At 34.3% G+C, this 27972-nt stretch overlaps 2 protein-coding genes across 3 annotated transcripts; one reads left to right on the forward strand and one right to left on the reverse strand.

Moving 5' to 3' along the window:
* Positions 1-515: 515 nt before the first annotated feature.
* LOC105629999 (arabinogalactan protein 13) lies at positions 516-1124 on the forward strand. Its single transcript, XM_012211667.4, has one exon. The coding sequence runs from the start codon at positions 681-683 to the stop codon at positions 870-872; it is 192 nt and encodes a 63-aa protein (XP_012067057.1). The 5' UTR covers positions 516-680; the 3' UTR covers positions 873-1124.
* A 3876-nt stretch (positions 1125-5000) lies between these two features.
* Positions 5001-27646, reverse strand: GCT (RNA polymerase II transcription mediator). 2 transcript variants are annotated; one of them, XM_012211669.4, is made up of 23 exons: positions 27490-27646; positions 27249-27392; positions 26577-26650; positions 26316-26455; positions 26091-26177; positions 25792-25879; positions 25623-25703; positions 22644-22718; positions 22457-22536; positions 20930-21008; positions 20463-20795; positions 19985-20044; positions 19022-19268; positions 17123-17392; positions 13975-15324; positions 13658-13855; positions 13385-13548; positions 13159-13246; positions 12951-13029; positions 12328-12623; positions 10430-11531; positions 7687-8058; positions 5001-5935 (listed from the first exon to the last, which is right to left on the reverse strand). In XM_012211669.4, exons 2-23 carry the CDS (start codon positions 27270-27272, stop codon positions 5331-5333), a joined length of 5892 nt encoding a protein of 1963 aa, XP_012067059.1. In that variant the 5' UTR covers positions 27273-27392; positions 27490-27646; the 3' UTR covers positions 5001-5330. The 2 variants fall into 2 exon arrangements, with proteins under 2 accessions (XP_012067059.1, XP_012067058.1); XM_012211668.4 differs by having other exon boundaries at positions 13385-13520; positions 13588-13855.
* Between the last annotated feature and the right edge of the window lie 326 nt (positions 27647-27972).

The raw sequence follows: 27972 nt of genomic DNA on the forward strand, positions 1-27972 counted from the left end.
TTTAGTCATAAAAAATCTTTCTCTCTCCTTTAATCGCTGTGACTCACTGTTAAATACTCAAAAGCAGATAAAAGGACTAAATTGTCTAACGGAACTATATATTAAAGACATAATTATATATTTTGCAGAAAATATGTTGTGACTAGTGTATTTAACTAATATATAGGGATGTAATAATAATTTTCCCTAAATTTATTAATCAAAAGCAGAACTCATGGTTGTAAAAAAAAAAGTACAGCTTTTCGCCTAAAAAAAATTCTCCGCGGTATAAAATAATAAAAGATAAGTCAATTTAAAAAATAGAATTCTTTTTAGAAAATAAAAATGTGAACAAGAGAATAAAACCCAAAACAGTAGGTAAGACATACACAGAAAAAGATGGTGGCCCACAAATACCATATGGCCAGCTGTATGGCAGCCATTGTCACTGCCACCCTGTCTTCAACCTCTCTCCCAACATTCAATTTCTCTCTCTTCTCTCTTTTATTAACTTCTCTCTCTCTCTCTCTATATATATATAATACCCACTACCCATAAAGCTTGCATTGTGCTTTATTTTCTCTGCATTTCTCTCCTTCAATTTCATCTACTACAACCATCTCAAACGACATTCTAAAGCACAATTCCCCTCTTCAAAATCTCCTCTATAACAAAGCAAAACAAGAACTAATTTCAAGAAAATGGAGGCAATGAAGATGAACCTCTTTGTCGTTTTGATGGTTGTGTTGATGGCTTCCTCCAACATGCAAATGGCCACAGCAGTTGGAGCACCATCTCTAGCACCAGCACCAAGCCCTGCATCTGATGCTAATGTCTTTGTTCCCACATTCTTTGCCTCTTTGGTTGCTCTTGCTTGTGGGTTCTTCTTTTGAACCATTTTACATATTATTTATGTTATGTACAATATTTTCCTTATTTCTCTCTCTACCCATTTCTCTTTCTCTCTTTAGAAACACACTTCTATATCTAGTTTTCTTCTCTGTTTTTATTCTTTTTAATCCATCTTTCATGGAGTGGGAGAGAGAGAGAGAGATAGAAAAGAAATGGGTAGGGATTTGTTTGATGTGGTTATTATTTAGTTTTAATTTCTAATGATGATTATGTTGTGTGATTAATGTATTAAATTTGGTGGCATTTGTATTATATCTATATAATTTTTCTTGTTCTTGTTCAGGGGAATTAGAGAATTAGGGTTATAATAATAAATCTTTAGTTTGATTTGATTCGGTTTGGTTTAACCGGTGGTGGAGAATTTTGATCCATTGTATTTTTTTTAATTTGGCTTGAGATATATATATAATCTCACTTGTATTTGTGATTTATTTTAGCAATAAATCTTGTTCTTATTGTATTATTTTTCAAAAATTGATCTTTTGTTATACTTTTTTTGCTTGTTCTCAAATTCTTCTCTAATTGCTCTTCTTCTTCAAGATCAAGACTTTTCTTTTCTTTTCTTTCCTTTTCTTTTAAATGATTTGTGTAGTAATTAATTGTTTTTGGCTCATATAATTAAAGGATGGTAATATGCTAATATGAGGTGTGTGAATGTAATAATAGAGGAAAGTAATTGTGTCTCTTAAAATATATTTTTTAATTTATAAATTTTTTTTAAAAAAATTGCTTAAAAATATACTAATTAATCCATCAAAGAATGACAAGAATAAAGTTTTCATTAAATTAAGACCAAATTGAAAGGTTAGATTTTTTTTTTAATTTTACTTATAATTTAATTTTAATTTCAATTAGACATGAAAAAAAAATTAATTATCTGATTAATTAAAATTTTAGCAATAATTAATAATATTATAATTTAGTAATAAAATGTACAAACACTTGTCAAATAACAAAACCAAGAGAGTGTTGTTGATGCCATAGCTTCCTTAGTTCCTAGACATTGTTATCTCTATATTTTTTTTTTATTGACCTAATTTATAGTAGAAATTAATTATTATTTTTCCATATTGAACTTTTTATGTGCTTGATGCCACTATCTTTTTCTTTCTACTGTAATATTTTTATATATTAAAAGAGAAAATACTTCATTCTATGGAAATTATTTTATTTGAAGAAACCTTAATTAAAAAAAAAATTATATTCAAATTAAAACTTAAATTCTTTTATATTTTGAGAAAAAAAATTATAACGTCCTTAGTTTATACTTCTATTTCATTATTAGGTCATTCCATTTAAAAAGTGAGCTTTTTACCACTAGCTATATACATTTTTTGGACATAATAATGTTGATTTCTTAGACAGAAAAAGCTCACCTTTTAGATAAAAAACCCGATAATAAGATGAAGTATAAATAAAAAACGCCACAGTTATTTTTTAAATATAAAAAAATTTTAAGTGTTAATTTGAATATAATTTAGGAATTAGTTATATTTTGTCCAAAGAGGGCTCTCCTTATTTTTGCAAAAAATAAAAATAAAAATAAAAATAAAAGCATATCATGTTATTTATAAATTTGAATTGAAGCATTGGATGCCTCTTGCTTCTGAATTTTGGTGAAATAGCATCACAAGAATTGGCATATATACATTACTTTTTTTTTTTTTGACATTTAAATACATTACTTTTTTAATTGGCTGTATTACTATTATGACTTGAAAATGAAACCTACGGTCACTGCCAAGATGGATGAACCATTTAGGCAGGTCATAGCCACACATGGAGATACAATTCTGCAACATATGATTTTGACATGTCATTCCATATTTATAGGGGGTGTTTGAAAACGTTGACAATACCAGACAGACTCATCCAAAACCATAATTTAAAAAAAAAAAAAAATTGATAGTTTAATTCTATTTATAAAAATAGAAAATAAATAAATTATTGGTTGAATTTATAAGTTTAGATGAAACGTCTTAATAATACTTCCTCGCTTCTATAGAGAAAGTAAAAATGTTCGCTAAGATTTAAGATGTGAATTTTATCTGAAATTTTTTTTTTTTTTTAATTTACCATATTGCAACTAGCCAATAAAAATTCAACTCAAATTTGGATCGTAATACTGCCTTTTGTAATTGATCTCCTTGTCATTTGATGAACAACTGCCTTTTGTAGAATATGAAATGACACCGTCTTAATTAATGCTCCAGCATTAACAAGAAAAGACAACAAAAGCAAAAACATTAGTGAAGAAAAATTCAGTTTGTAGGTTGTTTTTTAAAACTGAAAATGGTGAGTCAAATGCTCACAGTATTCGTAAAATTGCAGATAACTTATCTATATCCATTAAGACAGTTTATAAAATTTGGCATTATGCAAAGAATGGTGAGGGTGCAACGGATTTGGGTTGTGTTTCTCGCTCTTTAACCTAACCTTTTAAGATGTTAGTTAGAGGGAATATAAATGGACACAACAATTTTGAGTTAAGCACCGCTTTTTGGAGGAAATTTTTCTTTCATTTTGGATTTATACGAATTATATATAAATCTCAGTATATATGTGCATTTAATTATTAAACGTGCGCAGAAACTATATACATAATTCAGAATATGCTTGCAACTCCAAAAGTTTAATTTGTATGTAATAATACGAAGAAGTCCTTATTTTCTTATTGTATGGTATAGTTGTTTTGGAACACCAGTTCCTCAATCACAATTATGTTTGCCACTTTTTTGAAACTCTCCCAAACTCAATGTTTAAACTAAAAAGCAAATTAAGGGCATATTGGACTTTTACTTTTGCATTTATCCCAAAGTTACCATTTTAAACAATTCTCTATGTAAAAAGAACATTATGAAAGAAAATTTTTTTCTCTATATGTATAAGACGGAGGGAGCATATATTATAACTTGTGCTTAACAGTTAACTTGTGGTGGTACAATTGAAATGACGACATTGACCCTATTAGTTGTAAGTGAATTATTTAACAAAAAGAGAGAACGAAAATTGAAATTCAAATTTTTAGGCCTTCTCTTTGGTACTGTTACTGTAATGATGAGAAACCTATAAAGCAGGGGTGTGCAAACTTTGGAAAAAAAAACCGAGAAACTGATTCGAACCGATTGATTTTAGTTATTTGGATCGGTTTTTTTATTTGAAAAAATTTTAATTTTTGGTCTAGTTTAGTTTTGAATAAAAAACTTTTCACTTAATCGAGTCGAACCGCAAGTTAAAAGTAAACGCTGCGTTTTGATAATTAGTTGAGCTTCTTATGTTTTTTTTTTTTGCCCCACATCACACTTTATAGTTTCATATCCGCCGCCTCCTCTCACCCTTTTCCGATTCTTCTTTCACCACACCTCTCCCTTTCGATTCTTCGGCCACTTTAACCTTGCTATTTGGTCAACCAACCTCTTCTCGCCACCATTTCTCGTCTCAGCCATCGATTCTAATCAGTTTAACGACCTCGGTAGCGAGTTTAGGAAGTGAGAGAAAGACACAGATCGTGACGGTACTTGGTTCTCCATCATCGACTAGAAATTCATTCCTTTGAATCATTCTTGCATTTTAGTGAGAAGTATTACGAATTAATTTAGTTTATTTAAAGATTAAAGCCTTGGGGTATGAAATTGGATAATTAGGGTTCCTAATTTTAAGCCAATATTTATTACTAATTCATTCTAAAGGATCATATATACATAAAGGAGCACGCTATTAGAATTGAATCAGTTACACGTGCAATTGATTTTAGAACTGAACCAGTTCGTCAGTTCGATTAAAATTTCTCTTCTAACTTAGTTCAATTTCAATATGTAGCTTTAATGTAATAATTTCAGTTCGATTAATTTAATCTAATTTAATTGCACGTGTAACTTAACCAAATATGTAGTTTTAATTAAAGTTTCTTATTAATTTAATTCTAATTTCAGTGTCTTAATTTAATTTAATTCCAAGTATGAATAAATGTGACTTAATCAAGCATGATTTAATTTAATTCTAATTAGGATATCTTAATTTAATTTAGTTTTATGTGTAACTGAATCAAAACACTGACAACTGTTTTCCTAGGCAACTAGCACTAATTATTACCATATTGCAAAAGAACATGAATACAAAATTAAACTGTAAAAAGAAGGGCTAAAGATGTTTTAACAATAAAATAAAATAATACACTAATCGTGGTGGTTAGAGCTGTGCTGTAATGAACTATCCTAATTCATTTACACTTTTTTTTTTTTTTGCATATGCTATTGCAACTGTATTTGTTAGATCTAACTATTTCTTCCCAGACTTCCATATCTTTCCGGAAGTACAAAAAAGGCAGCTACCGTTACATTTATTACTTTTTATGCTTTTATTGTACACCAAAGTCATACGTAGTGATGACAATACCTAATTTCAATTGGGCATTCTGTCTATTGTATGATTTATCCATCTTACATCTGCGACTTATCGGGTTGTGAAGACAGCTCCTTATCAGCAAAATGAAGCAGCCTTCTAAGCCTTAAAACCATGTCACAATGAAACGGCAGTGCAGTCCGTCTATCCAAATATGCTGGGCTCACAGTCATCCATGACAAAGCATGAAGCTCTGCCGATATGGACTCGAGAATCAAGTGTATCTCAATTTCAAAGTCTCTAACTTCCGAACTTATTCTTCCTTGCTTCATAATCCCCCTAGGAATTTTTTCTTGGGTAATACTATTACCCCCATAATAATCGATAAGACTCACAGAAAGAACAGAAGGCCATTCTTCCCTTGAGTTGCTCCTGTAGTCTTTCCCCATAGAAGGCACAGCTTTAGAAACCACAAAGCCAGTTGCAAGGGGAATTGCAGAGCCTTTACTATGAAGTAGATGTGCAAGCGGAGGTGATTCGGCAGTAAGACAAGTCGGTAGCTGAAGAGGGGTTGGAGGGAGAAAGCGCAAGCTGGGTGATGGAATTACAATGTAAGATGCAGATGTAGAACCAAGAGACTTTACAGGAGTAAAACCTTCCAGATAACCAGATGCTCCAACACCAATGCCACCCTGAGCTCCAGCTGCACAACATTTAGTGTTAATTCTTGATGCACAATATCAGTTTAAACATCCAACTTGAAATAATGAAAAATAATGTTCCATGGATATTGTAGTACAGATGGCAACAAATGAGCAAACCATTTAAAATACCCTCAACTTTGCACATTTTTTCGGTTATACCCTAAATTGAACTTAACCCCTGTGAGGCTGTGACACCCCAATTTCCTAGTTTTGTTATAATTGCACTCTAATTTTAAATTAAGGCAACTCAATTGAATAAAATAATAATGAAACGGACCCACATATGCAACTATAGTAAAATTAACCCAAGGGGATTAAGTGAAATGGCGTGTTTCACTCAACTCAACCCTCATCTCGTACCTCTCCTTCTATCAACAGTACCCAAAATTCTTCAACCCCATCTCTCTGCTCTCATCAATCTCAGGCTCCAGTTTCTAAACTGTATTGAACTCAGACTCATGCAAATCCAATTTCTTTTATATTGGATAAGAAAAGGACAGATGAAGATATTGAATAACAAAACACAAAAGCAATCCAAGTAAAGACAACAATTCAATTATTACAATATTTCTCCAAGTAACCACAATATTTAATGATGAATTTATTAAAAACACAAAAAGTGAGAAAAGCACAAAAAAAAAAAAAAAAAAAAAAAAGGAAGAAAGAAAGAAATACAGCAGTCAGGATTTGACAAAGGCACAACCAAGATGACATGGCCATAACTGATGCAAAATAGAGATACCCAACAAAAATAATTGATTCCTCATTTGGTTTAAGCTAGTAATTTAAAGAATTTAAAGTTCAACAGATGTTATTGAGGAGGCATGGAGGAAAGAGATGTGGGAAATTGCAGCTCTATTGTGGTAGATCTACAAATGAGAGAGAGGATGAGAGAGATCAATGGGGAAGAAGAGATGACTGAAAGATCGATGGACAATCTTCTTTAATTTTCTTCAATTTCATTTTCTGGCTTCAACATGAACAAATGGAAGAATGGAAAGAAAAAATAGAAAAAGAAAGAAGAAGACGTGCAAATCTTCAATTGAGGAGAGGAGTTATATGGGTTAAGTGGAAGCTAGTCCATAGTGAAATGCACCGGTTCACTTAACTTTGGTGAGTTAAATTCTTACTACACCTATTGTGGTGGGTCCCATTTTTAATTTTTTTATTAATTTTTGTAATCCTAATTTGAAATTAGGGTGAAATTATAACAAAACTTAGAAATTGGGGTATCACAGGGGTTAAGTTCGATTTGGGATATAATTATAACAAAACCTAAAATTTGAGTATTTGAAATGATTGACTTGGCAACAAATTGTAAATTCCTGGTATCTAAGTTTTTTGAGCATGTTAAGTCACATGAAAGCCTCTCTTCATGAGTACATCCCAAAAATATGGATTGAGATGCCTCCTAATTGGACATTAAACTGACAGGGCTTAGAAATTTAATTCAAATTGAAAATCCAACACAAATTTCAATACAATGGACATGAATGTATGCTTCAAATTTACTTGATAATCCTAAGCCCATGCAGTTTGTGTTAAAGGAAAAAATGGAGGTAGTCAACTAAGTAAAAGAATTATAATACACGCTTGAACAAATGCAGAGAAAGATAATGAGAGACTGAATTAGAGCAATAACTAAGAAATTATTATTAGGCAACTCCTGATCTGAAGATATAGCCTAACGAATAAAGTGGAGAGAATTCGGAAAACAAAGAACCATAATAAAGGGGAGAGATTTACTTACCAGGAGATTGTGAATCTGCTTGAAAAACCAGATGTAAAGAATGGTCAATTGAAATTGCAACAAAACTGATGCTCTGCACCCACTGAAGCATTCCCCTCGAGTTGTCAACCACAGTGTGTCCACCTATGAGCTGTTTTCTCCCAGAAGATTGTCCCAAACCACCCTTCATAAAGCCAGAACCTTTTGAGTGAGGACTGTACAATGGACTAGGTGACGAAGGAAGAGTTCTCTCTTGCATTAAACTCATCTCCTGTTGCTGCAAGGAAGCCCCGTTACTACTTCCAGGCATCCCATCAGGTATAGATCGCCGAAGTTGCAAGGGCCATTTTTTCATCTCAGAACCCCCAACTGAATAAATTGCTTTCTGCCATTCTGTTAATCATGCAAATGCATTGTAAAAATTATAGAGTTAATCATGAAATTTCTTCAATTAACAGGCCAAACAGATAATAGTTACCAAGATGAATTTTTCATAGCAACTCAAAAGATTCTAAAAGGCAAATAATACAAACAAATACAGGACCTCCACAGCAATTACTTGTTTCCTCTAATTGAAAGAAAATTATACATATTGCTAAAAGTTAAGAGTGATCCCACCGTATGGTTCTGGTTTGGTAATAATGTAGTTTTCAAGCAGCTATGACAAATTGACAGTCAGACAGAAAGGCTTCCACATCACAAGACAAATTGACAGAAGTTTTAGGGCCTGTTTAGCTCAGATTGGCAGTCAATAGATGGCAGCCTACAAACATTAAGTTTGCAGTCAATAGTTACAATTGATTGTAAAACATTCAGTAACCCACTGAATGGAACTACAGGTTAGACTACACAATGATGAACTACATTCATATTATATTGTTTCATACAAAAAATGCCAAATTGTTCTTGTTAAAACTGAACCTCTCTTTTATCATTTAATGCTAGAGGTGAGCATTATTTGGTTTGAATTGAATTACAGAACAGAACTGATGAATTTTGGTAAATTCAGCAATTTCAAACAAGTTAGTTTGATTTATCTTCCACCTTCAAAGACCAAATTAACCAAATAAATCAATTACGTCCTATAATCCATGTTACCAAACCAATCAATCAGATTACCTTCATAAGACATCTCCAAACCAGTGTAAAAAACAAAGAAAATTGATACTTATATCTGAGTAGCTGACCATACATGCTAAAAATGAGCATTTGGTTCGGCCAATTCGATTAATTTGGCCAATTCATCAATTCGATTCAGTCAATAAATGTTCGGTTAAAGAAAATTAGATTTTCGGTGATCGGCTAAAAGTTAATCAAACCGAACTGATCAAATTAACCGACTGTCAAAACTACGTCGCTTTGATTAAATAGATTGTAAGATTAAAAATTAAAATTATTTCGGTTCTTATTTTGATTATGTAGTGATTAGTAATTCAGTTAATTTTTATTTCGGTTAAGATCGACTAATCACAAATTTCGATAGGTTAATTAGGTTTTCATTTTCATTAACTTCAATGTAGTTAATGATCAAAATTAATTTCATTTCAGAAGAAAAATGATCAAAATTAATTCGATCAAAATGATTCAATTAAGCTAGGTTAAAAAGATTAGTTCGGTTAAGCCAAAAAATATTTCAACTAATTTACTTTTGTTAAAAATGTCACCTTATATTGGTCGAATTGGCTGAATGCTCACCCCTAATATTACATGCTATATATTAAGGCTCCATTGAATTGAATAGAGTTGAGCTACATTGCTATGAATGAAGATGATTTTCATAAAATTCAAGTAGGATGGATAAAATAGAAAAATGTTACAGGTGTACTACGCGATAGGAAGATATCTAACAAGGTGAAAGGTAAGTTTATAGGATGGCTGTGAGACCAACAATGATAGGAGTGAATGTTGGGTACCGAATGCCCAACACGTTCACAAGATATATGTTGCGGAACTGCAAATGATGAGATAGATGTGTGATTACACAAGGTTAAACAACATTAGGAATGATCACATTAGACAAAAGTGCAAGTAGAAGAAGTTGGAGATACAATGAGAAAAAGATATTGAGATGGTACAGTAATGTATTGCATAGATCCCTACTTGCTCGACTTGTAAATGCAATACTTTGATAGCGGAGAGTACTAGAAGGGGAAGAAGTCGACCTAGTACTACTTGGAGAGAAGTTGTCACGAAAGGTTTATGGTCTTTGAATGTTAGCGAGGATATAGCTATGGACATAACAGAATGGAGACAAGATTCTTATAGCACACTAATTGTCTATCTTATGTGTTCTTCTATTTACTAATATATCAAATGATTTTAAAATTCCCCTAGAAGAACTTTTTCTGCAAAAAGTATATCACAATTTTTTCTGACTTATAATTTGCTTTGCATTAGTATTGAGTTGACCAGAGCAGATATTGGAAACAAAGGATTCATAATAACCAACCCCAACTACTTTGGGACTGAGGCTTACTTGTTGTTGTTGTTTTTGTTATTGTTTGGCCGAAATAAAACTAACTATTAGTTAAATGAAGTTAGTTGTTGTCATCAAAATTCCAGCATTTAGTTAAAAAAAAAAAAAAAAAGTCAAGAGTTATGTTCAAAACCAAACGGTCAGCAGTAGGACTTGTCTGACCACACTAAATTTTTTCTCACCAGACACTCAATCTAAGCAACTGAGTCATAGCTCAACCCAACGGGTACATAATATCAAATGAAGAAAAATATGAAGAGGGAGGACTAGAATGCAAGAAAGTCATACCTAGGTACTCAAGCTCAAAGAAATTCCCAATGCGTGTAATCACGAAATCTCTAGGCTTTATGGCACCAATATCAGGAGAGGAGCAAGCCTGAAGTATCTGACAACCTTGCTGGAGAACTTGCACAAAGAGGCATTGCAAGCCCTTTGTGTCCTGCCGACTGCTAATTCCACCAAAAGGGAATATATGGCTGTCAAGTAATTCTCCTCTTGCATCTGTCCAGATGCACACTAGCCAGCGCCAGTCCTCAGTCCATCCATAGCAACAGTGTAGACTTGGAAGAGTCTTTTGATAGCTACCTCCAAAGCCATCTGGCTCCGATCCATCAAGTTGAGAACTTGATCCAGTATCTGCACTCACAGCTGAGCTAGCATTTTGCATGAAGCCTCCACTACTATCATCAGATAACATCTTTGAAGATTCAGCAGTTAAATTGCCAAAAACAGCAGGGGCAGTTGCATTTTCCAGAGATCCTGGTTCTGAAAGAATAAAAAGTGGCTCAAACAAGTAGCGAATATCATCCTGAAGAAAATAATCTCCATTTCTGTTTGGATCATAGTTTAATCCTCCAGTCCTTGTCTGCCAGGAGTTATCCCAGGTACCTGGTCTCAAGCTAGCATCAATATCACCTTCTCTTGGAAGTGCAGGTCCTCCAAGTCGAGGAGCAACACAATCCTTCCACATTGCTGGAATAGAAGTCATTTGTGGCATGACAGAATGAGATCTACCAGACATTGTTGATGACTGAATATCATTTGAGGAACCTTTTGAAATTCGACGAGCCTTGTTGTATACAGTGAAAGCAGTCTCTTTAAGAATAACAAGTTCATTGAGACCAGGACTTGTAACCCTAAAAATAGCATCAACTGTAACAATTTGCAATACCAATTTAGGAACATTAAACCCTGAAAGTACTAGAATATTCGAGGGTGATGCTTCATCCACCACTGCTGAGGAACTTAGAGCCTTGCCAACATGATTCAGCAAAATCGGTCTCCTCTCTCTATCTGATGTGAGAAATGTTGATCCAACAGCAACAGAAGATTCAATAACAGTTTGTAGAACTGCAACAGGTTCGGGAAAGGGGCACACCACATAGATAACCTGAGTGGAGAAATGAATATAATTTACGTACATGAAATTAGTTTTCTGATAATTACTAGAAGGGAATACACGCTAAACATAAGATCCACCAACTAAATGAACTACTTCAATTGAACAAACTGATTGATTCAGTTTTTCATTAATATCTTGTTTGCAAGTTCAGGAGAGCACAATTAAATTTCAGCAGTAAAATGATCACATTGATTTATTTTCAATTAAATTGTACAAAGAAGTGAAACTCACATGAATAAAATAAATAGCAAATGCATTGAATCTGCTTTTAGGGGTAGTTTGGTTTTTGAAGTTGGAAAACAATACTTTTACACGGATTCTTGCAAAATTGACATCCTATGGTTAATTTTGCAAATTATACATAATTCATCAAGTCTTTCAAAAAAAAAAAAAAATTGAACTTTAACTTGTCAAAGGAAATCCAGATGCAAATTTGTCTTATAAAAAAAAACCTAAGCCAAGGATAACAAACTGTCTCATAATTTGAGCCAGAGCACAATATGACATGAATGATGTGGATTAAATTGAGTTGAGATGAGTTAGTACTGATAAACACATAAAATTGCGTATTTGTTGCTAAATTTTCCAACCTTATAAATGCATAAGAAAAATCAAAAGATGCTGGCACCTTCTATCATGTATGGAAAATGATGGCTATTAAAGCAAGGCAAGAAGCAGCTAACACCAACAGTAATGTCTTTTAAAGTTCAAAAGATAATAGTTAATGGGAATAGATGCAACTAAATGTGCACTAACTGATGGACAACAGGAAACTGCCACTTACCATACAAGGACCACTATTTCCTTCTTTTGGGTTTGTTGATAAGCTCGGACCAATTTTCAAAACTTTAATTGCCTTTGAAAGAGACTTAAGATAGCTTGTCAAGTCCCAGCCATTAGAGAGAGAGAGAAAATAATCACTAATTGAACCCACAAGAGATGTATTGCTGCTTTCTATCTTCATTGACTGAGGACAATCTAGCAGCACAAAACCAGTGGAAGACAATTTCCCCGTGTCTATCTCCATTTGGTTTCCCTGACTCTGAGGTTGATGAGTTCCCAATTTACACATCTCGTAAACTGTAGAAAAAACTCATAGTAAGACTCAACAACACTTAAAGCATGATAACACAAAGACAAAAAACTAATGTAAACAAGCGCATGGGAAGAACAAATGTTTAATGTATTAAGCTTAGAATTGAAAGTGCACAACAATGTCCAAGTTGCAAAGGCCATGTTTAGAGCAGCAATATTTTAAATCAAGAACTTTGCTACAATTATTTTCACCAAAAGAAAGATCAAAATATTCATCTGCCAAATAAAGCTATCAGCCAGATAATATCACAAGGGAAAAGAACACTCAGATATCACTATGTTCGTCCTAGAAAACTATAGAATGACACTCACCAGTTCCAAGTTGTTGGAAAAAATCAGCTGCAGCAGAAGTAAGGGGATCAATGTCCGGGCATATAACACAATAAGTAATCTGCAACAATTAATGAACAGCCAAAGTTGCAGTATCATTGACAACCAGAGCAACATTCACAACTCTTAAGCAATAAATAAACCAGACATACAGAACTATAAACAATTCAACATATTTCATATATCTTACAGGTTTTGGTGAAGCATATGGTTCAAAAGGTGCCTTTTCCCAGAGTTGTAAAGAGCTAGATGATGTCTTAAGCCAATCATCCTGATACCTATTAAATACACAATTTATTTGAACTTCCATAAATACAAAAAAAAAAGAAAAAAAAAAAAAAAAAAAAAAAAAAAAAGATAAAAAAATTTAGGGAGATTATGAGAAAATTGCCATAATCAGGATTAAGGATTACTACCCGACAAGTAAAGCAGGGGAGGGAAGAACAAAAAGTGTTGGCCTTCGGGAACCTGGTAGCTGCTCTGACTCAATTTCTTGGCTCAATCTTCTTTGGCCAGTGTCATCCGCTTTAGCTCCGTCCGCTGTAGCAGACACTGTAGCAATTGCAGGACTGTAAGTCACCTGAAAATTTCAGAACCCAACAAATAAAAATCAGTATACCTTCAAGGCAAGAAGATACAGCAGCAGAAGACTGAGCTGGGCTCATTGGTTCTCCAACTGATAAACATACAGTGCTTGAAGAATCTTTGCACTCGCTTAAAGTAGACTCGGCAAAAGATCCATCACATGCAATACCTCCATCACTAGACTGGCTGCGGCCTCTGCACCAATCAGTGATGGATAATGGACCATCCAAATTCCCAAATGCAGATTTTAAGGCTGTTCTGATTTCAGAGTGAAGCAAGCTGATCACAGAGGAGGCATTAATCTGGACCAAAAAAAATAAACAAACAGAAAATTTAAAAAAAAAAATGCACTATCATTGTTTAACACCAGGTTCACCATATCATCCCAAAAGAAAAATATATGTAAAAGAGAACAGCTTACATCAGAAGAAAGTGGATCTACTAATGGCATGCCAGCAATGTCCAGAGAATGACAAGAAGCCAAAGTCCCCCCACAGCCTGCATGGACCATGGAAGGCCCACAAGAAAATCCACGCCTCCAATGCTCTTGCAATGCAAGCCAGCCATAAGGACCATCCCCACAATCTGCATCCAGAGCCACATCAACAAAAGAAGTGGCTTGCTGGACAAGTAATGCCATGCCATCCAGTAGCTCCTGCAGTGGTTGTCTGTGCTTATATGAAAGCATTCTTTCCTCATTCAATGAATGGAAGGGTAAGGATGGACCAACTTCAATACTTGGTGAATTACTAGGTTTGGCTACTTTAGGAACTGCAACAGAGCGCCAAACACCAACAGGTGCATTGAGATGACTATCCAGCACTCCTCCATCAATATCACCAGCTATTCTAACTGGTATAGATTCTTTCTTCTTCATCTCATACCTGCTAGATATATTGTCTGTCATGGTACTTCCATCTCCAGGAAGTTCGCTCAAAACAGTGCTACTGCTTAACCTACTCAAGCTTGTAGGTACAGGGTTAGAAGAAGATGAAAGTATGTGTCGAACCTTGCACATAGAAGCTTGGAACATAAGACATTCGACTTCAGTAGCCAATACAGTCTTCATAGAAAGTAGGAAGTTCTCTGATCCTGTAGCTTCAGCCATTTTCCTTTGGACAGATTTGATGGCATTTGTAGAATTGACCATAGAGAATGAAGAAGACACAATCTCACTTCTAGCAAGGCTACCATTGTGTGTGATGAATTTTCTGTCACGATAATCCCTCCCACTCTCTACATGAGTGTAATATTTCTTTGTGTCCTGCCTTGCAGGACCTGATTTTAGATTCATAGGCATGCTAGTCTTCTCATCTGATCCATCGAAGCAAGGAGAAGATGGTGGGGTTGCGCCGTATGTATAATTGTTTGGACTTGAATTTGAACTCTCAACTTTGCGTGACTGTGGACGATATGGGCTTCTGAAAATTGATGATGAGGACTCACTTGCACGGGTTTCAACTGCTCCATATTCTGGAGCAAAGGACATGAGAGCTTCAGCTTTGATTAAATGATCAAACTCACCCGTAGAAGACAGAGGGGTATGGTTCACTGGTCCTGATGTCAGAGCCTCGAGGGTGATATCCTGACTTTTGCTGATGCACTCATCCATAGATGTTGTGGGAGGTGGATTAAAACTCTCAAAAGATGAAAAACCTACAGGCAAAAGCATATGATCTGCAACATCCATTACCCCAATAGGACTGCTAACAACTTCTCCACAATCTGGGGCTGAAAACATCAGAGCCTGTGATTCTGCTGTTCCAGGGGGCTTCAAAGGAGAGCAGGAAAAAGATAAATACCATGATTAGATTCAATAAAAGCTTAAGAGCATTGGCTTTTATCTTTCCTCTTTTTTACATGCACATAGAGAGACATACATGCTTACATATGCGCGCGCATGCGCGCATATTTTATAGAAAAGGCACTAGAAGTATATTGGACCATAAATATCAGCAATGGGAACAGGAAAGGATGGCATGAACAAAGATAGACAAATTATTCCTCCCACTTCTCTATAGGATATAACCCATTACAAGTGCTGCAGCATGATTATATCCATTCTGCGAATCAAATAATTAAATATGTAAACCTCCAATCACATAAAGAGAATAAAGTAATTAATTTGTTAAATTGGTTGTTGGAATATGGATCTGGAAGTGAACCGTAATGAGTGGATGAAATACAGATGGGAGAAGCTACTGAGAATCACTGAGAAATGGAAAATTCTCTTTTAGATAGATTATCAAATGGAGATGAATTTGAACTTCAGGTTTTCAAAAATGTAGAGAGGAGGCTTTCCCTGCTTTTTCAGGTGTTTGGACACGAAAGTGCATTACATGAGCTGTTAGCTGGAAAGCAATGTTCAGAGTTGATCAAACAACAGAGAAAGGTTGTTAAAATTTCTTTTTTTAGTAGAATCAGTAGAGAGTCTACAAAACCGAATCGTAAAATCAAATTGTGATCGGAAGATTTTATAAATACACCTAAAACAAAAATTATTAATTTATCACTTTAAATCAAAATAGTAAAAAATTATTATATAATAAAAATTTTTAATAATTACTGGATTTTAATTTGTAAAAGTCTGTTTCTCTTCTCTTCTGAATATCTCCCTTCTCTTCTCTTACGAAGAAGTTAAGGTTTTTCACACCAATTCCAAGGATCAAACTCAAAAGCTTGTATGTCTTCTTTAAATGTTTTTCTCTTGATTCTTCAATCTTATCTGATAAGGTAATCGATGCATTAATTCTTCCATGGAGAATTTGTGTTTCAGAGCCCAAAATGTTGTTGATATTAGATTCTAATTTGTAATTGCAGTATCAGAGACTTGGTGTTTTAAAGTCTCCACTCTTTCTAAAATTAGATGGGAAGTAATTTGCAATTTTAATGTTTTCATCAATTTTAGAAGCAATTTCATGACGTCACAACCGAATTCACAACGATTTTGGTAATCTGTGATTTTGTGTGCGAGTGAACATGTTTTAGGCAATTGAGACCATGAACTCATACGATATTACGAGTGAAATCATGATTTTGATAACCATGCAACAGAGAATCCGAGTTATCGACGGTGGCTTCTGACTGCAAAACAAGAATAACGGACCTTGGAGATCTAGGTAATGGATTAGAAAGACTGATAACTTGATTCAAAAATCGATCACTATGCTACTAAGTATCAGTTAAGAAAAATAAATATTGTATCATTCTGGTTGAGGTTAATATGCAGAACACTGAATCTGCTATAAGTACTTAATTCCAACTTATCACCAAAAAATCTGGCATATATCAATGGCAACGCATAAAAACAAAGGGAAAAAAACTAGAGCCAAGTTTGATTGAATAAAACTTCTCACTAATTAGTAGCTTTTAACGGTCTTGAAATCTAGTCAATTGATAAATAAGTACTAATTACATCATTGGAACTTGCAATCTTTTCAGATATCAAAATGTTTTTTCATGGACGAATTCACAGAGTTGCACTATTATTACATCTCTAGGTTAATAGTTAAAGCAAAATTATCATATAGAATATAACAACAGCAGATTTGCAAAAGACAAGAATTTACCTCTCCAAAAGGCAATGCGTCATTCTCAAAGAAGTCATCAAAATCACCGAATTCAGATAGAAGAGCTTGGATATTAATCCCCATACCTCTATCATCATCATCCCAATCTAAATGAGATCCAATCTGCTCATTTGCAACACCTGTGATGGTTGAATTGTTAACTTCAAGAGAACCAAAATCAGACTTGTAAGCATCTTGCATAGAAGTATTCTTCATGGTACCCATTTGACCATATGCCTCTGTCATTCCTGAACGAGGACGTTTAGAACCCTGCAATAGAATTACACTTACACATTTTTCTGAACCCACAAAATTTCCGGAAACAAAAAGAGGGACAAATAACTGTACACACATAAATTTCCAAGTGCTATCCTTCATCCCCATAAATTTCTTATACACACACAATTATTGGCAACAAAACCACTGAAATACAAAAAATTATGAAACTTGCTACTACATGGAAAAATGAAAACTGCATCCTGATAAAACAACAAATGTGAGCATCGATATTCAGGGAGAAATGCACATCATACATGCATAGATTGATAGATACAATATCAAAGCTGGAGTGTTAATAGTGTCAAGTCTAGTGGCGAATCCAGAAATATTTGTTTCCAGAATCAATATATAGTTTTCTTTTAAACAAAAGAGGAGTCAAGGACATAAATAAATTGAATTTAATGGATAAATTTTATAATTCCTGATATTCAAAAGCACATACACTTTGGATTTTCCATTAGTGAAATGTTTAAGCTATTAAATTAATTCCTTAGCTTTTGAAAGAAACAATTTGAGTCCCCGGTATTCACAAATAAAAGTCCACACAGAAAAGAGAAGGATGAAAATGGAATGCTTCATTAGATTTCTATCATATGCCTCCTCAACAATATGTTCACAATGTAAACTTGGATTGTAAATATGTTTGTACCATGTGTTTGATTAGACCTTTACATTCAAAAATTAGGAACCTAAATAATACCCACACAAAATCAAGAGCCCTAAAGAGCATTATGAATAAAACATCAGACTAAAAAACAGTTGCTCTGATATATGCTAACAAAAGCACAGTAATAGAAAACAAGGAGTTCAAGTAAGATACATGTGATGCAACTTTTTCAAATTCTTGGGCTACCAATCTACAAATTAGATACTGTGTAAATCAGTCAAGCTACTCAAGCTACTCAAGCTCAACAAGAAAATATCCATATTCTATATAATTGGTCACTCAAATTCTGATTATTCATGTCAGAAGATGAATTCTATCCTTACCATTGAGTTTATTTGGTCTAATTATTTTGTTATGAATACCAATTACTATTTGTTTTAAGCTAATTCGTATCTGTTTTACTTGAATTTCATGCAGCCATTGTCTTCAAAATAGGCTACAAGAAATCTCTCTAGAACTAAATTATTAGGTCCTTCAGGTTGAAACAACTAGAGTTGATAATGGTGAATCATAGACCCTACTTATTGAAATTGCGAAGCCTTCACCTATTGAGCAACACTAAGACAGCCAGCTACATCACCGAAAATCAACAGTGACTTCCAACTTCTCAAAAGTTAAAACTGTCTAACCATCACACACCTCTATAAACTATCTTCTCCCACTAATATGTTCTCCTTGTTTAAGCAGGAAAAACCAACGAACTGCTGATATATAGAACTGTTCAAAACACAACTTCAATTACCTCAACAAACCACAAGTGATCTCAGTCACACCTCACTAAAATTCAATTTTATAAACATAATGAATCATTTGGGTCAAACTGGATAAAAATTTCCTGCAATGTCATCAGTTATATTGAGCTTCAATGTTTGACTTCATGAGTAGCAATACCCAAACCCAAATGCATTATAGAAATGATAAAATCAGAATATGTAGCAGAAAAAGTGCAATACCAATTTGGCGCCATCAATTTCAAGCTGATCATTAGAAGATAAACCAGATTGTCTACATGATAATGAATCTGCATCTGCATCAAGGTCACCAGTTTCAGTGGTCATCTTTTGATCACTATCACTGGAGCTGCTGCTTATTGAGCCAATGCTGCTACTATTGCTATTACTACTACTATTATACCCATGCTGTATACGTGTTCCATTTGATTCAATCCGAGATCCTTCCATGCTATCTAAATCACCGCCACTGAAGAAACAAGAACAACACAAGATCAAAAATGAAGATTCAAGATCCAAAAAACAACCAACAAAAGACAAAAAGAAAAGACAGGAGAAGAGAGGGGCTGGACAGATAAAGATTTCTAACAATGGCATAATAATGTCTTTTTCAGTTTACCTGTTGTAAAAACATAGGATAATTATGTCAATAAATAAAGCTTAAACCTATATCGCGTCTCTATGTTGACAAAAACAATAAAGGAACTAATGATGCTTGGTGCATGTAAATGTGTGATGATTAATATCAATCACATAACCCTAAACAGATCTGGTCCACCTGCAAGTACTCTCTATTCCAGAATTTGCAAGGGAAAACAGTCATTCAGTTCTTAGTTTTATGAACCAATTGAAAAAATACTTCAGTTTCATGGATACTCAAAACTGATCTATCTCATCTCTCACAAGTAACATGATAAAGGAAATAAGACTTCTGAAAATATCCTACACCATCCTGAATTATCTCAGAATGCCTGCTCCAAATTTAGGCCTATCATAAATCAGTCAATCCTCTTCACCCATATACGGTTGATGGTTCTGGCATGCTTAGGACATCAATCTACTAGAAAGCCAAAATTTTTACAAGCAAGATTTTCTTAATCAATACATCAACAATGATGTTCTATTTTTCACATTTCCAAAAAATGAAAACTATTAAAATAAAGAAGAAGAAGAAGAAGAGCTAACCAATGCATAAAGAAAGATGAACCGGGGAACGATGGCCCAATCCAATTTTGGAGCCAAAATCTGCAAGAACACAGACAGTATTAATTTGAGTTGCATATATTAATACTTTGAAACCAAAAAGATATAGAAGCAATTACCAGGTCATACATGAAACAGTTACAAGATAATATACCAAGGAATAAAATACACAAACATGCAAAAAGATGGTTCTTGGTGAACCACGCAGGTTAATGCATGTGCACATACACATGATATGAGTTGTTCAAGGAAAAGGAAATTCCTGCGAAGGATAATCTAACAGAGCAGCAAAGACATACGATTGCAAACTACTTTTAAACTTTCTAAAGTATATTCTATGTCGAAACCTCAAAGGTCAAGCCCACAAGTCTACAGGTAGTACCAAAGTTAAGATTATTTTGTCACTCCAACTAGAAGATCTGAGTCAACCAGATATAATTAGCACAGAATTTAAGTACACCTTTTTAAAGAAGATCTAGCAAATGATGTTTGTAAGACTGGAACAACCACTGCCTCAGCTGGATAAATAAATGTCTTCTCATGTATTGATATTTGATCTGGTGATCCCTTATGATCGCCTCTTCCCACAACAGGAGATTCCACAACATGATTCTTAGTTAAGTTCCTGATTGAATTTGAGCTTGATTGCAACCCCTTCTCGGTGTCAGATATAGGACAACCAAGCGTCACTTCAACATAGCAATTTTGCCCCCTCAGCAAGCATCCAGGCCCTTGAGAAAGGTGATATGGTAGACCTATAAATCTATTTGATGTCCTAATCTTTCCGGAACCGCTGAAGAGAGAAGTAAGATGGTATAAGAATATTAGCTCAGAGGATTATCATCATCTTGCATGAGTACCACAGCCATCCATCCAGAAAGGGTGAAGTGCAAAAATACAAGTGAAGTTCTCATTAAGCAATCAAACCTGAAATACACTTGCTTGATAAGATCATTTGGACAACATCCTGTGAGCCAGCCACGCATTCCATGAGGAGAAACAATCACTGGATAACATAAAATAAGACAATGTAAGGCAACACAACTCTCAAGGCAGTGAGTGAAGAAATGGGTCATCAATCAAACTTTCCAACTGCATAGGAGGTGGCAGTAACAAATTGCATAATGAGAATAATTGTATTGAACTGATCAGTTGTATCCTAAAACATCTTTCTTGAAAATCGCCACCTTCAAGAAAAGACTAACCTAAACTACCACTAAAATTATGTATGGACATATGAATGTTTTGATCATTGTCAACAGTATTAACTCTGACATAATTCCAAAAGCTTATGTTTTGATCGAATAACATTGCATTTGAAACAGCTGCAGCAAAAAAAAAAAAAAAGCCAATTACTAGTCCACAGATCCTTGAAGGATACCCCTTAAAAAGTCTCAAAATACAAATACCAAAACTGTTCCTGTTGAATGTGTATTTCATTGGACAACTAAATACTCCAAGGGCCAAAATGCAATGCCAGCTACAGTGTAGATAACATCTTTTGATTCTTAATTCTCTAACCAAGTACCCTTTTTTATTTTAAATTTTTTACTCTTGAAATTACCTAAAAGTGATGTTAATCAAGCTCATCTCATTCATTTGCGACTTTTTTTTTTTAACTCAAACAACAAAAGTAAAACAACCGGAGCTTCCCAATTCTCTGTCACCAAGAAGATATCTAATAGTTTTAATATTTATGACGAAAAGAAATGCATGTCCTCCCTGCCCCTCATCAAATCCCCTCATCCAAAATTTTCTAGAAAAAGAAAAGATTAAAATGAAAAAAAATGATACACTTACACACCATACTATGCAGGGCAAAATGGAAAACTAGGAATACACCTTCTCAATATGGTTTCTGAGGAAATCTAAGCATATATAATTTACAAAAGGCAAAATATTTAATTTATCATAAACTTTGCATGAATTATCATTTCTATCCAATTCTAAAAATTTTATCAATTTACTCCATATTCTTCACTTTAGTACAACTTATCCAAAAGGTAACTAGAATGTGTAATTGCCTACATAAAACTTGTGTTATAGGCATATATAAATAAAATAACAATACTTGATGCATGAAAAGTGAAAAAAACCTACAGCCAGTCTCTAAATAGATTTCCATTAAAAAATCAGTACTGAAAAATTTTGGAAACTGAAATTCAAACCTGTTAACCTCTTATTTTCAACACATATGTGATCCAAGCAAGAAAACCCATTTCTTGTTATTGCTAATCTTCATGCTAATTTCTTTCAAAAATCAAGACGAATTCAAAAACCCCAGGGCATTGGATGAAATTGCATATGAAAGAAAATCGACCAAATTGATAAGACATGTAGTATCAGATAGATTTCACAGTATTATGCTAAGTTTAGGCAAATGAAATCATTAGGCCATTCTACACATCTGGCAATATCATAAAGGTATTTCAAACTCCAGCATATAAAATGTACCTGGAAGTCTGTAACCAGAATGGTTAGTAGAATGCTTTAACACTTTCTCTATGTCACCACTTGAAAGTGCTCGGATATGCCTAGAAACAAATAAGATAGATTGAAAAAATTTAACGAGCATTATACAACACCAAACATCAGGAACACCTGTCCACAGAACAAATTAAGGCTTGAAAATTCCACTTACTTTGCTGATATTACAACATGCACAAAGATTGCCTCTTCATTGGCAGCAAAGACAAATTCAACTGTAGGTTGTCTCCTGCAAAAACAATTCAAAATTTGCTAAAATTGAACTCCAGATGTGATCCCACAACTTAAATGATAGAACAGAATCATTGATGACCCTAACTCGTCCATAAGCAAAAAAAATGATGAGTAACGTACATAAAACAGCTTGAAGGCTGCCTGTTATGGCTGAATTTTTGGTTAATTTGAAAGGTTGAACGAAGATGGACAGTTCGGGTTTACAAAAAGGTGGAATTAAAGAAGATACGGGGGTTTTTAGGGGCTGATTTGTAGAATTGGAATAGAGAACAGCTTGAAGAGCTAGTTACTAAGGCTGGTTGAGGGTGGGTTTATTTGGAGGCTACAATGATAGGATCTTTGGGCCATCAATTAGGCTTTGTGGAATAAGTTATAGAAGCAAATACAAAAAGAACACAAAAAAGAAGGCTAAGGAACCGTGAAAAGTAACACGAGAATAGTGAGATAGAAGGAGAAGTGTTTAGGCATCAGAACTAAATATTCTTAGGCATCACAGCAAGGTTGAATTGCATCGCACAACTCCAAATAGCATACATGCTGATTTTTTTTTTCTTTTAATCGAATGACAGCTAAATTTTAAAGCATTCTAGCCAACAGTTATAAATTTACTATAAATATTAAGGACTACCAAAGAAATAGGGATACATCCAACAAAAGCTGGAATTTGCAAAATCACCTGACTATTAAACTATCAGTCCAGCAACTTATTTTTGGAAGATACATAAACAAAACCCTAAAAGAGTAGGAAGTACTCTATATTTTCCCAATAAACCCTATATAAATCTGGACGACTCAAAGGTTCTTGCATCTTTGTATTTAAATCTTCTTGATTTCCTATTCTGCATCGATATGAGAAAGGGAGATGTTATAAGCTCTGTAACAATAGAGTTCTTACTTTTTATCAGGCAATCAAAATTATTGGCCTCAATATTTATAATATATCGACTCAGTCCTTCAAGTTCCAGATCACCAATAATAACCCAAGTGTTCCTACTTGCCTTTATTTCAAATATACGAATAAATAAAAGCAAGATTCGGAGGTTAAAAGAGAAAAATTCAATTGTTGGACAGAACTGTCACCAGCTAAATCTAAAAAAAACTAACATAAGTGCTTGCATGTGATATAACTTGCAAGCCTTAAAAGTCTGAGCTGAATCATTAAAAAGCATCTTTATATGAGCCGAGATTTTATCTTAGAGGGAGGCAGGGAGCAACATCAAAACATAAATATCATAAGCTTACTAAATTGTAAAATATAATATGAATACGAAATTATTATTCTACTATTCACTTTCTGAAAACATTGCATAATTGCTGCACTTCTAAAATATAGGGTAAACAACAAGATATGCCCAACACTTTAGAAAAATTATCAATTCTGGGAAGTTCTTTTAATCATATCAATATATACAACTTAATTTTCCATCTTCATGGTTAGTTTGCACATTATTTCCTCTTTTATGACTCTGCAGAAGTCCAGATAATTGAAAAAAGAACTCCCAACACCTCCATCCTCTGCCTACTTTGCAATTAACTACTTCTTATCTAGAAAACTAAAAGCCACTAAAAGGGTAACACCCAAGTACCAAACTGGAAAATAATTTGCAAGGTGCAAAATCTAAATCTTCCCAGCCAGCACTCCAATGTTCTGCCTGTTTCATAAGTAACAAATTTTAGGATGAACAAAGTAATTAAAAGGCATAAAGGGGCCTGTCTCCCACCCCCACACCCCGAAAACAAAACAAATAAAAAGAAAAAAGAACTCCCAGCACCTCCCTTCTCGCCTACTTTGCAATTAACTACGTCTTATCTAGAAAACTAAAAGCCACTAGAAGGGTAACATCCCTGTGCCAACTGGAAAATAATTTGCAAGGTGCAAAATCTAGATTCCCCCCCCCCCCCCCCCCCCAGCTCTCCCATGTTCTGCCTGTTGTAAAAGTATTAAATACTAGTATGAACAAAGTAATTAAAATGCATAAGGGTTCTCACATCTAAACCAATACATAAAGACTTAGAGGATTTTTTGTGTGGATCTCCACCCTCTAGTTCACTCTCAGGTTACCCCTTAGAGATTGTTTGCTATAAATAAACATCCCATAAACTTTATGCCATTCATTTGCAAATCCAAATTTCGTGTTTGGTATAAATGAAAGTTCATTTGGAATTCTACATTTTTTAATCCTATGCAATCAATTCTGCTTGAACCAAATTTTAAAATATGAAAATGAGCTATAAACTTAACAAGGATATAAGCTACTAAAACTAATGAATACATATTGAAAATTAATTCTATAGTTAATCCAAACATGAATATCAAATGAAATTTTTAATGAAATGAATTCCATATGTATTTATTCCATACAATTCGCTTAAACTAAAAGAAATCATAAGCTCACTCAATTCTGTCTGTTCATCCTCCATCTACCTAACAGCATTCTAGCACCAATTTAATGTAGAGGGAAACTATTTTCCAGTTAGAGTGAACTAATACATGGGCATTTGAAAGGGAGCTCCCCAATGTAATACTTGGTCTTTCAACTTGAAGATCTCAGGTTGGCTAATAAGGCATGGAAAGATTTCCAGAACAAGAGAAGGCACTCCTACTTTTTGTAGCTCAAAACCCAATGAGCCCCTCACAGAAAGTGCAGCCAAAAAGGTGGCATGCGTCTTGTGTCTAGTTACTGCTATGAGCTAAACACAAAACTAACAACAGATACCATGAAGTTTAACTGTGGGTAGGGTCGAGTATGCATATCAAGAATAAAGCAAAAGCAGTATCATCACCACCCCTAAAGTATTGACATCGCTATTATAATTAGAATTGCAAAAGAACTGGTCAACTAATTAACGTCTTCTAAACTATTTGTAAATTGAATCATCAAATTAATTGCATTTTAACCTGAAAAGTCCTTCATTTTGAGATGGGTGATACTTTGAAAATACATCTCCATATCTCATGTATGATAGTCCACCAAGCGCTCTGTCAATGTCAAGATAGGAACTTTCAGCAAAAGATTGTGATAGTTGATGTTCGATGATTAGAATCTGGGAAATGAAAGAAAGTTTACTTTTCTATACAATTCCTTAAAGACTGAGAAAGAGCTGCAGCAACTTCTTCAGAGTCCCCGGGAGCCACCCAAACTCCAGATGAAACAACTTAAAATAAATTCATAAAAATTCAAATATCAGTGACATGATGAAACCAAATAAGCAAATACAATAAGAAGACATGACAAGAGAGAGAGAAGTTAGAAGTAACAATTGGTTAAGGAACAGAACCAACATCCATTGCTTACTACACCAATGGAAAATGATAGTATTGAGAGAGAGAGAGAGAGAACAACAAAAATTTGGGAACACATTTTACCTCTTAATCTAGACACTGAAGCTTGGGCAGTCTCAACAACAGAAGAGTGACGCCCAGGAAGGAAAAGCCAGAGTTTGATTTTTTCATCTGTCAGGTAGTACTCACAAGACATCATCAAAATTCAGATGCACCATAATCCATGCATGATAAGCTTCATTGCTTTTACTACCCTACTAAATGGAATTAATGATCATATAGGTGGTTGATGACAACTGTAATCCTTACCAGGATTGTGCAAACCCTGAGACGGATCCCAAGGTCCGACAAAGGAATTTGTCCATGTACTGAGAAATCCATCTTTCTGCAACTGCAAATGAGACCAAAGCACTAACCATGTAGCAGCATCTTTCTGCTCTAACTTTACACTGTTCAAGCTCAAAATAATGTATATTTTATTGGTATTTTAACCACACAATGAATGAATATAACTTCAGATTCACTTCCATCTAATAGAAAACAGAAATACAAATATAATGATGATTTAACCTCTTATCTGGTAGAGGATTCAAATCAGATTCATTAGGGAGAAATTGGAACCATGATACGTGATGAAGACCTCCCTGTAGAAATAGATTACAACATAAGAATAAGAGAAAAGGGGCTAACTGATACAAACTACTCAATGATGGCATGCACAAAAAATTCAGGTTAAACAAGCATAAAAAAGAGTCTATGTAGACAAACTAATTATGGCAAAAAGTCTGTCTACCAAATTCGTCCTTCCTCTCATGTCCCCCTTATTTTTAGTTTAGGTTCCAAACCTCAATTCTCTTATGAATGTTTCTGCCTGAAATAGCAATGGAACTCAGTCACTGCAGAGTTCCAATTTCCAACAGACGCATACCCTAACTAATGCACAAAATGCCTACTTCACGCAAGCCCTAAGATCAAAATGGCAAACCTCGAGCCCCTTATTCCACCATTCCAAATACCACATTCAACAGCAGCAGTCAATTCAAGCATAGTAGCCCCATTTGAGAATTAATACTCAACATAGGAAAAACACGATACTGTTCCGTTAAAAGCTTATTCACCTTCAATGAAAACTGCTCCTAATCTATCAGTATCACATTAAACAAAATTCAGTTCATTGTAACTGATAAGAATTTTTAACAAACATAAAAAAAATATGGGGAAAAAAAAAGCAAAAGAACATACAATTCTAAAAACATTTGTCCACATCACTTTAAACTGCTCTGAGACCGTTGCTCTTCAAAACCTCTCAAAGCATAGTCACAGCTGTGGAAGAGCTGCTGTAGTCGACGGCATTAATTGCCGCTGCTCAGACGGCCTCCAACAAAGCTGAAAAAGGAGCAAGGGCGAGAGGATAGAGAGTGAGAGAGGGACAAAAATTAAAAAAAAAAATAAAAATTGAGAGAGAGAGAGAGCAGAGACAAACCTGAAATCACGTCAACGGAGTTAGATCACCGGTCGTAATCTCGAGGAAAGTCCGAAGAAGGGTAGTACGCGCTAGAATGCGTGAGAGAGAGGGGCAGAGCTGTAAAGGGAAAGCAAGGGGGGAAAAAAAAAGGAAAATGTCTTTATTTTCACCAAAATGTTTCACCGCACTTCAATACTTCATTGCAGGAGTGTTCATAATCGGCCCAAACCGCCCAAGTCAATTCAGACCGACCCAAAATCACAACTTCTATTTTAGTATTAAGGAATGGAATTCCTACCTGGATCTATTGTCGTAGTGCAAGTACCGTTAAACTATACCTATTAAAAAAATATAGAACCATGTCTTTATTTTCACCAAAATGGACCCAACTTATAAAATCACCTTGAACTTTACGTGAAAAATTTATGGCACCCTAAACATTTCCTTTAACCTATTAAACACTTCAATTTATAAAATTATAATAATTCAATATTTTAACTT

This window comes from Jatropha curcas, chromosome 7 (genome assembly GCF_041381405.1).
Source record: "Jatropha curcas cultivar XTBG-Jc1 chromosome 7, XTBG_Jcur_1.0, whole genome shotgun sequence".
Classification (NCBI taxonomy): Eukaryota; Viridiplantae; Streptophyta; class Magnoliopsida; order Malpighiales; family Euphorbiaceae; genus Jatropha; species Jatropha curcas.

Excerpts from the sequence above, each read along its gene's own strand:
- LOC105629999 (XM_012211667.4), top strand. The coding sequence starts at position 681 with ATGGAGGCAATGAAGATGAACCTCTTTGTCGTTTTGATGGTTGTGTTG.
- GCT (XM_012211668.4), bottom strand. The coding sequence starts at position 27,272 with ATGTGGACAAATGTTTTTAGAATT. Across the intron at positions 26,651-27,248 it reads GGACAAATGTTTTTAGAATT|GGAGGTCTTCATCACGTATC; the intron begins GTATGTTCTTTT and ends CTATTTCTACAG. Across the intron at positions 20,045-20,462 it reads GCTAGATCTTCTTTAAAAAG|ATTTTGGCTCCAAAATTGGA; the intron begins GTGTACTTAAAT and ends GTGTTCTTGCAG.